Below are 9,893 nucleotides of genomic sequence, written 5' to 3'. Positions count from 1 at the left end.
GTCCTTCTGGATGGTATCCCTTCTGTCCAGTGTGTCGACAGCACAACACAACTTGGTGTTGCTGGCAAACTTGCTGAGGGTACACTCAATTCCACTGTCTATGTCTCCCACAAAGATTGTTAAAACAACACTGGGCCAAGTACTGACCCCTGCAGAACGCCACTTGTCACCAGTCTCCACTTGGACACTGAGCTACTGACCACAACTCTTTTGAGTGTGACCATCCAGCCAGTTCCTTATCCAATGAGTGGTCCATCCATCAAATCCATGCCTCTCCAGTTTAGAGACAAGGATGTCATGTGGGACAGCATCAAAGGCTTTGCACAAGTCCAGACAGATGATGTCAGTTGCTCTTCCCTTATCCACCAACACTGTGACCCTGTTGTAGAAGGCAACCAAATTTGTCAAGCATGATTTCCCCTTGGTGAAGCCATGTTGGCTGTCACCAATCACCTCCTTGTTTTCCATGTGCCTTAGCATAGTTTGCAGGAGGATCTGCTCCATGATCTTGCCAGGCACAGAGGTGAGACTGACCAGCCTGTAGTTCCCTGGGTCTTCCTTATTTCCCTTTTTAAAAACAGGGGTTCTGTTTCCCCTTTTCCAGTCACCAGGAACTTCACCAGACTGCCACGACTTCTGAAATATGATGGATAGTGGCTTAGCAACTTCATCCGCCAGTTCCCTCAGGACCTGCATCTCATCTGGTCCCATGTGTTTTTTTCACAGATCGTTAAGCTAATGCTTAGGTGCAAGGGAGCCTGCAAATAACCAGTATAGTATCTCCATCTCTTATTCTCTTGCTCTGCTTACACAACCCTACATTTTTATGCTTTACGTCTTGTGGACTTGGTATATTGGGAGATGCTTTACCCTGCCTCCCATGGGAATGCCTGTGAGCATCTTGCATAAGACTACGCCTGCTTACAATTATTCGCCAAACTCCCTAGTGCAAAGCTGTTTCAAAAGCTTCAATCAATCTAGGAAGGGGGCTCAGACGGGACAGAAGGGTCACAGGGGAAGTAAAAGAAAATAGCCATGCATATGATTATGAAAACATAAGCCTGACTCATAGATAAGGTGACATGAATGCAAGAAGATACTCTTCTGGTTTTTCTTTCATGTTCTGTGAAGCGGCCAAACCAAAAGGAGCCAGTAGTACCCTGAACTATCATCCCTGCTAATAAGAATTACCTCAGACAAAAATGGGGATATTTGCCCAGAAAGTTAGGTCTGTAGCTCTTCATCATGCTAGATGAGTGCTCATCACAAGGCAGGATTGAACCTGATTTTGGTGGAGGTGCTCTCCTCTGACCTTGAGTTTCCAATTTGAGTAAAAGTTGTAAGTTTATGCAACCACAATGCGGTGGGCTGGGTGTGGCGAACCTGCTAGACTGCAAGAACTTTTGTTCCTCTTGTTTCTTCTTGCTGACAGACGAACACCAGCAGTGTGGGATATCATAGTCAGTAATGATTAGGTGCTCTTTTGTTTTTCCTGTGCAGTGGTTCAAGTAAATTGTAGCAAAATACTCTGAGTTGGAAGGGGGGTACACTGATCACCCTCCCAGTGAAGGTCATGTGAATGTCACCACTGACCTTGGCAAAGGCTAGATTTGGCAGGAAACTATAATGGCACTGTTTAGTAGCTCACAGATTTAATGGAAGCACAACTAACTCCTACTTCTGGTTTTACTGCACAGTGATCACAGATAAGATGGGAAATTATAACAGGCATTTTGAACAAGTACTAAAAGATGGCCAGTTTTTAGGCCCCCTATAGTGCAACACTTGGCCATTGTTTTGAAGACCTGCCCCGTGGCTTAGGCTGGGAAATCTTATTTCCTTAACTAGACATGATATTTTTAAGAATGAGAAGCAAAGTGAAGTTACTTTTGTGTTTTATTAGCAGCTTTGCACTTCCTTCAGGTTCTCTCACTGACAGAAAGTAGCAGAAGTTGAGCTTCCTGTAGATAATAAACCTATAAATCTGATTTTTGCAACATTGAATACTGGCAAAGAACAGTAAAGCTATGAGATCTCATACTAAAACCTTGGCTACTGGAACTGGGCATTTTATAACAAATATTTATTGAAATTGTAGTATTGATTGTAATTATCCCCAGGACTTCCTTGCCTGCCCTAGGGTGTGGAAATACGAGGCTGGATACTCTGCGACATTGTAGATGACTGCAGAAATAAGTGCAGTGGAGCATTCTTTCAAATAATGTTTTTAATCTTCCTACCAAAAAATTGCATTGGGTTGTCCTGTTGGGAGATCAATGGGTAGCCCTGGCTTCATGTGCTGTGACTTTAAAAATAGAATTCTGCCATCCAGTGGCTTTTGAATAGATTTGTAAGTGTAGGTGACACCACCAAGACCATTTAGTTTCACTTTGTTTCAGCACCAAACCAGTGAGAGCATTACTGCAGCACAGTTACCCGAGAATTTGCTTGAGAAATTCTTTCCTTTCAGAGTGGCGGGGAAGGAGCCAGTGCTGTTTATTGTAATGGTGAAACCTTTCTTTTGTTTATCTCTTTGCAGTTATGTGGCTGTGGGCTGCTGGGTGTGGGCATCTGGCTGTCAGTGTCGCAAGGAAACTTCGCCACGTTTTCTCCTAGCTTTCCGTCGCTTTCAGCTGCCAACCTAGTCATTACCATTGGCACAGTCATCATGGTGACCGGCTTTCTGGGCTGCCTAGGTGCTATCAAGGAAAACAAGTGCCTCCTGTTGAGTGTAAGACATTTATACTTCTTTTCACTAAGACTAGTGACTGTTGCTTTGTTATTATTTTATATAAATGACCAGCGCAAAATAGTCTTGTGGGTGACTGTAACATTGCCTTTGGCTTTCAATGTTCTGTATGCTTCCAGTATGACATCCCACACCTTTGGTCACAGTGATATCATTGGTGTGTTAGCAAATGTATCCTTGTTACTGTGTGCTCTAAAGTATTAGATAGCAAAGCAAATTAATATCTGTTACCTCTGAATGGTTAAACATGAACTGTAGGGTCAACCTGGATAGCCCTTCTGGAAATGTCTGTTAGAAGTATTGACTGAAAAATCTTAAGCACAGCTGCTTTTGGATGCCACTCAAAGCCTCTCATGGCTATTTTATGCTTTGCCCTTATCTAAGGCCTTTGTCAGAGGTTGGTGGAAACCGTCTGACCTTAAGTTAATAAGTCAGGGTCTCTGCCAGGCCTTACCAAAAAAAAAAAAAAAAAGTAATGATCTGATCCTTGTCAGCCTTTGTCCAGCGCTGAAGCACAGAGGTTGAGAACCCCTCTCAGAAAACACAATGTGGGTCACTCCTCTTGCATAAACCCAGGAGGCTTTATCGTTCTTCTCCCCACCCCAAGGAGAGAGGTATTGTGGCAGAAGGTGAGAGGAGGGCTTTCAAAGTAGAAAGCTTTCAATTCTGTCACAGCTTTTCAGTCACAGGTGTTGTGACATTAAGGAGCACGTGTGTTTTCCTTGTGTAAAAGTCTCCTTTACATGGTGTTGTGGAACAGCCGGGCAGCATTCCTTAGACCACCTGAGAGAATTAAACTGGAGGACAAATGTGCACCTGTTTTTTTCTGTCTGCTGCTTGGGTTTTTATGTTGTACAGCTAGGAAAGCAAACAGAGCATAGTTATAAGGTCTATGTCATTCATCCACACAAACTGCAACACCAGATGAATTTTATTTTATTTTTTAAAAGTGTTTATATTCTTACAAGGTTCTGCAAAAGTCTTTTTATACTATCATGACTATCATGAGTTTCCAATTGGAGAGCTTGCTTCACTGCATACTACGTCTCCCCCCAGTGTCTGTGTGGGGGATGCCATGCCTATGTGGCAGTCCACTAGTACGTAAAGGCAACTAGTGAGCATGAAAAGCAGTGAGAAACTACTGGAGCTCATACTTAGGATGCACCTGCAGAGAGACAGGTTTCAGCTACAGAGAGTCGGAAATAGAAATGATGATGTGGTTAAAGCCCATCTGCTAGGGAATCACGGCTGAGGCACATCGCCATTGATCTTCGTGGTAATGACTTTAGCATCTGTTCTGTAGTCTGTTTGAAGGAAAGAGACTACCAGGGCTGTGTGCTGTGACAGCAATCAAAAAAAAAAAAAAAAAAAAAAAAAAAAGGCAAGACAAAAGCATTGCTGAAACCTGCAAGCTGATAGTAGGGCAAAACCTAAGATTTAGAGAAAGCTAGACAGTTAGCCTCCTCATGATGGTGAGACCTACTGGAGCTTTAATGGCAATATAGTATCAAGAGCCTGAATAGTTTGAAATCAAACTTGCATGTTTTTGGCAGTAGAGGAAAGGTTTAGAGGACAAGACCTATAGTCTTCAGAGTTTCTAGCAGCCCCAGGTTTGCTCTCTAGTTGGCAAGTGTGTATACACTGTCTGTTTTTTGTTTGTTCTAGTTTTTCATCGTTTTGCTGATAATTCTCCTGGCAGAGCTGATATTACTCATTTTGTTCTTTGTTTATATGGACAAGGTAAGCAAATATGCCATATACCTTAATTATCTGTACTAGCTTTTAAACCAGGTTCAGTTTGCTTTTGTTCAATGGTGGTATGTGGGTTCTCCTTGCTCTTCACTTTGGTGAAGGTTTAACCTTGAGATCTTGTCTGTTTTCTGTAAACTGCTTCTGCAGGGGGAGGAGGAAGTGATGAGGAGGGCAAACAGGAGAGAAGAACCCGCTGAGCTTTACAGTTTCCTCCCTGACATAAAACCATGGTCCAGGGCATCCCTTTTAGTCTTCTCCTAAAAGCTAAGGTAGCCCTCAGCATAGCTGTTTGATGTGTCTGCAAGAAGCCAATCATCTTCTGGACCTGGATTGTGGGAGGTCCTACTTAGGACCTGGTCAGCTTCTTAGGGCGCAACCCTTGAACAGGACTGGAGGAGACAGGCCTGGTTTATTCACAGGTTATTCCAGATGCCACCAGCTGACTCACTTGATTGGGCAGTCCCAGAAAGTTTCACAAGGGTGCGGAGTAGATCAAGAGGCAGCTTCTCATAAAGCCCATCTGTAGGAATCTACTATCTAGTAGAGACTAAGTGAAGTAGGCACAACTGGCTAGCGTGCTAGATAGGGAAGACTGAAAAAATCTTTGGGGAGCTGGAGAACTCTGCTAAACACAGTACAGAGCCTTACAGTATGAGTGTGTCCAGACTGATTTTAAAACTTAAGTCCTGCCAAATTTGTATCTCCTCCCAGGTTGTCACTATGATGCCTGCACTTTCAGGGACCTGGGGTGAACTTCTGATTTTGAATGGGATGTCAAAGAGGGATGAAACATATAATATAGTTGTCCTTTAGGCCAAGACCCATAGGTTAATCCTTTCTCTGCTGCCAGCTCATGGCTGTCAGAGCCAAGGTATGTTCCTACCTTCATGCAAGACACCAGGCTCGGTCTGCAATTTATGCAAGAAATGGGACATCTCAGATCTCTCATTAAGCATTCCAACTTTCTCCTTTAAAGGAAGAAGAGCACATTTGAAAATCATAAATCCTGTCCCCAAGGAGAACAATAATAATGCTGGTTTTCAATTTATTTTGGATTGGCCATTTATTGTAGCCTGCCTGACCCTGTGTACAGGATAACTATGTTAAGATTGGGAGGCTGGGACTCTGGTTTTATGATATTAGCAAATTAAAGTACACCATAGTTTACAGGCAGGAGAGGTTGCTGTGGGGTATTGCCAATAGCTGTCTCTGGCAAAGTTAAAGTAAGCTCAGCAGATTTCTGCTGATCAGTCTTCAGTTAGTTTGAATCGGATCACGACTGTATGATGGACTCTTAGTATAGGGGAAGCTGTTTGGTATCCTGTCTCATGAGAATTAATCCAGTATTTTGCAATTGGAGGGAGAGAGTAGGTCTCGGCAGGTGCTGAAAGGTCTCACTGACTTGTGAGAGTCTTGAAGCTATGATGGAGCTTTTCTACCCATGTTAAGTTTGTGGTGAGAGAAGGTAAGAGAGATCCATTCAGTTTGTACCATTTGGCCCTTTCCCTTAAACAGCAGTGTATTGACTTTTGGTATTTGTTACATGGTGCAGGTCAGTGAGAGTGCAAAGAAGGATTTGAAGGAAGGTATGAAGCTATACAATTCAGAAAACAATGTTGGACTGAAAAATGCATGGAATATCATTCAAGCAGAGGTAATGTATTTTCTCAATCAATTTGGCCATAAAGACTGCTGCAGTCTGTTAACTGTGGCATCCATGCCAAGTCTAAACAACGGCTAATGCAGGCTTTGGTTTCTGATTTTGCACTCTTGAACATCCAGGCAGTACTGTGAAATTTGGGTTCAAAGTGTACTCTGTAAGGTGAAAGAAGCTTACTTCTCTCTGAGACTCCTTGTGCCTATCACAGGCACAGAGATAATCTGAAACAGAGAAGAAGCAGAAAAACCTGCACAGGTAGAACTGCAGCTTGGCAGCTAGGCTTTTGCCATTTAGCAGTTGTGGGCAGATTGCGGTGTTTGGGCTCATGTCTCTGACGAGAAGACTAACATACCTTGGGCATGGGACCATTTATTTTCTTTGGGGTTTTTTTTAAATGCTGTTAAGTATTTGCTTTTAGTGATCACTGAGCACAAAGCAGGTTAAAAATACAAAATTGTTGTTGCAGCCCTTTTGAAAATATACAGTGGTTTAGCAGAAGTAAAAGTTCATGGTGGTGCATGATTCACAGATTGTGCTAGCTAAGTTAATTTATTAATCCGTTCCTTTTTCCATAGATGAAATGCTGTGGTGTGAATGACTTTACAGACTGGTACCCAGTGCTGGGAGAAAACACTGTCCCAGACCGATGTTGTACGGAAAACTCCCAAGACTGTGGACGGAACTCCACCGAATTAGTGTGGAAAACAGTAAGACTTGCTTTGCTCAGGTCAAGACTCTGCAAGGGATGGGAAGGAAAAAAATAGAGGGAATGCATGTGAAAGAAAATGGGACCTTGGGGTTTCAATTTTCATCTTTCATCATTTCAGGGATGTTATGAGAGGGTTATGACCTGGTTTGATGAGAATAAACATGTCCTTGGTTCGATTGGGATGTGCATCCTCATAATGCAGGTAATACTGGTATGATGTTTGTCAACATGGCTTTGATTTGCTGTCAGCATTCTTGATTCTGCTGTGTGAAAAGTGATGCTCGAGTGCTTTGAGTTTGATCATTATTTCAAAAATGTCACATTTGTTTTATGCGTTCAGTTAAGGCCATCTACTCAGGAATCAGGTCAGTAGTCAGTCCCACAAAGAAGACATGCTACAGTGGGGGTTTTTAAACTGGTTTTTTAAATTTTGGAAGCAAGATCTAGAAGTTGCCAAAATGAGTCAAATCATGGCCTCTGAACTGAATAAGTTAACATGTTTTTAAAAAGATATGCAGAATTATCATAATCTTTTAAAGTTTTGGGGTTTCTGTATCACTGCTCTACTTTTGGGGGAGAATACCTGAATATGATGTTCTCGGTCACAGCTATCTGGCTAAACAAGCACAAGTTGTTGGATGAAAAGGAAGAGTGACTTCTATGTATTGATTCTGAAAAACTGTTGCACGTATGACAAAGAGCCCTGAGAGCTTTGTGCTTCCATCTGTGCTCTGACAGATACATCTCTGGACATCACTGTGTGCCTGAACAACATACATCCAATTTTCCTGATGAGTGTTGAAGCTTGATAAATATGGCTAGTGTAGAATGACTTTTAAAACTACAGGTGGACCATGAACGCAAATCAGCAGTGCAGTTTTGGCAGCTTCCCTGTACTGAAGCCCTTATTGTTTGTTTTCCTTCAGATTCTTGGCATGGCCTTCTCCATGACACTCTTCCAGCAGATTCACAGGACTGGCAAAAAATACGATGCCTAAAGCCTCTGAAACATTATCACATCAACCCTTCTGTATCATCATAAAAATGAACAAAAGGAATGACCACAGAGAGTATCAAGCCTAGCCCTGCTGAGGGAATCCGTCCCATTGAGTGATCTACTTTGTTGTTATTTGTCCACTTATTATCACAACTTGTTATTTGACTAATTATTTTTGTCTGTTTCACATTTGCCGTTTATTTGCCAAAGAGGGGGGAACCCCCCCAAACAAATGGATTTTCTACACAAAAAACATAAATCTAGTGTAAGAATGTTTCTTAAGATGTTTTGCTCTACTAATCCATGCTATATGTGCAAAAAATTATGTGTGCTCAACTTCAAGAGAGAATTCTTCAAAGTCTTCCATTAAGTTTTCAAGCCTCACATCCAATTTATTGGAAGACTCAGAAAAGCCACTGTAATTGAGAGTCCTAGGAACTGGAGCTGCTCTGCTTTGCAGCTTCTTGTACCTTATGGTGTATACTTTTTTATTATGATAATGATGATGATTTTGGTGGATATAGCTTAGAATTTAGTTGCCTGACTTATAACTTCTTACTGTTTTTTATTTTACACATTTATTGTACATTAATTTGGCAACCACTGTGAGATCTCCTGAGGACATGTTTTTCAAAGTTGATAGTTGGTGCAGGCAAATAAAGACAAAACTTTTCTCAAATCCATGGGGAGGCATTGTCTACCTTTGTCAGGGCCTTGATGCCCTTACTGTAACAAAAGTGTTTCCTTTCAAATCAACGGCTCTTTCCTCAGATAGAATGCAATGCCTTCCCATTGGACCAGATGGTGAGCTTCCTGCTCCTGTGAGGCAAAGTTCCAATTCCTTTACTCACTCAAAGTGGTGTCTGGCTGCTTTGTTATCATGCTACTTTGAAAGCTGAAAGTACTGAGTAAGCAAGTTATTGCTCCCTGGCATGAAGGAGAGAGATTGCAGTCCGACCTACTGGCCAGTTGTCAGCAGACTTCACAGGTTGTGTTGTCTGTTTCAAAGTCTGCCCAAGGCATGGCATGCTACTGGATATGAGGGAAGGGGATGGGAATTTGATGGCAACATTGTGATGCCACACACTTCATTGAAAGGGGTTCCTCAGGCAGATGCCAGCTGTCTCCCTGAGCTGGAAAAGGTGGTTTGATTAAAGGTGACCAGATGATGGAGGAAAGAGACAATTTCCAAAACAGCATTCAGAGACAGCACGTGTTGTCACACCTTCAGTTTAGAATTGGTTCTTGCTGACAGATTGCTGAGTCTATCCAATGGGGTAGTTCAGAGTTCACTGCAGTGCGTATTTTTACCAACATTCCTGTTAGAAAACTTGAACATATATTTCTCTAGTTTGAATGCTGCTTCATTCCAAGCAGCTCCCATTTACCCTTTGTTCCAGCTTTTTGCTATTTTATGAAAGAAGGAAAAGCTTAGATAGTAGAGGATGTTCTGATTTAACTCCAGTCAGGGCTCGACTCAGCTCTGAAAGAAACACTGCTTTTTATACTAGCAGCAGTCAGAAGTGACCTTCAGAGATTACCTCATCCAATGTTACTCTCAAAACTCTCAAAATGTCATCTATGTGAGATGGGGTTTACTGTGACGTTATTTGTCTCAGTTTCAGGAACTGCTGAGCATGGAGATTTTGTGCCTTTCAGAGCCATGCCATGTCAAACTACTTCTCTGATAAACAAGTTTCTCTTTGTGTCCAGTCTGAATATTTATACTTTAAACTCTTATTAAAAGATATAATTTTCATTGTATCATTCAGACTGTTTTTTCCTTGTGGGCTGAAATAGCTGTTGAGTCACTTCATATCTGGGAGTTTTTAGTCCCCTGTCTATCTTTCCAGTAGATCCTGCCTGCATCTGTACATCTGGAAGCAATAGTGTTTTGTGTGGCCTCTGTGTCACTTTTTTTGAGTTCCTATGAAGTCAGTGTGACAGGAAGGAGTGGGAATGTGTGGGAGATAGAGATGAATTTAGGTGTTGCAGTGAAGAAGGAGGTTACTATTCTTAGAGCATG

At 42.1% G+C, this 9,893-nt stretch overlaps 1 protein-coding gene across 1 annotated transcript; it reads left to right on the top strand.

Moving 5' to 3' along the window:
- The first annotated feature begins 2,491 nt into the window (after positions 1-2,491).
- On the top strand, positions 2,492-8,188 carry TSPAN9 (tetraspanin 9). The gene is made up of 6 exons (XM_010080231.1): positions 2,492-2,731; positions 4,415-4,489; positions 6,054-6,155; positions 6,737-6,868; positions 6,989-7,072; positions 7,797-8,188. Exons 1-6 carry the CDS (start codon positions 2,669-2,671, stop codon positions 7,866-7,868), a joined length of 528 nt encoding a protein of 175 aa, XP_010078533.1. The 5' UTR covers positions 2,492-2,668; the 3' UTR covers positions 7,869-8,188.
- Positions 8,189-9,893: the final 1,705 nt, after the last annotated feature.

The sequence above is a fragment of the Pterocles gutturalis genome, unplaced genomic scaffold, assembly GCF_000699245.1.
Source record: "Pterocles gutturalis isolate BGI_N339 unplaced genomic scaffold, ASM69924v1 scaffold6384, whole genome shotgun sequence".
Classification (NCBI taxonomy): domain Eukaryota; kingdom Metazoa; phylum Chordata; class Aves; order Pterocliformes; family Pteroclidae; genus Pterocles; species Pterocles gutturalis.
This window is presented reverse-complemented; position numbering and strand designations above follow the sequence as displayed.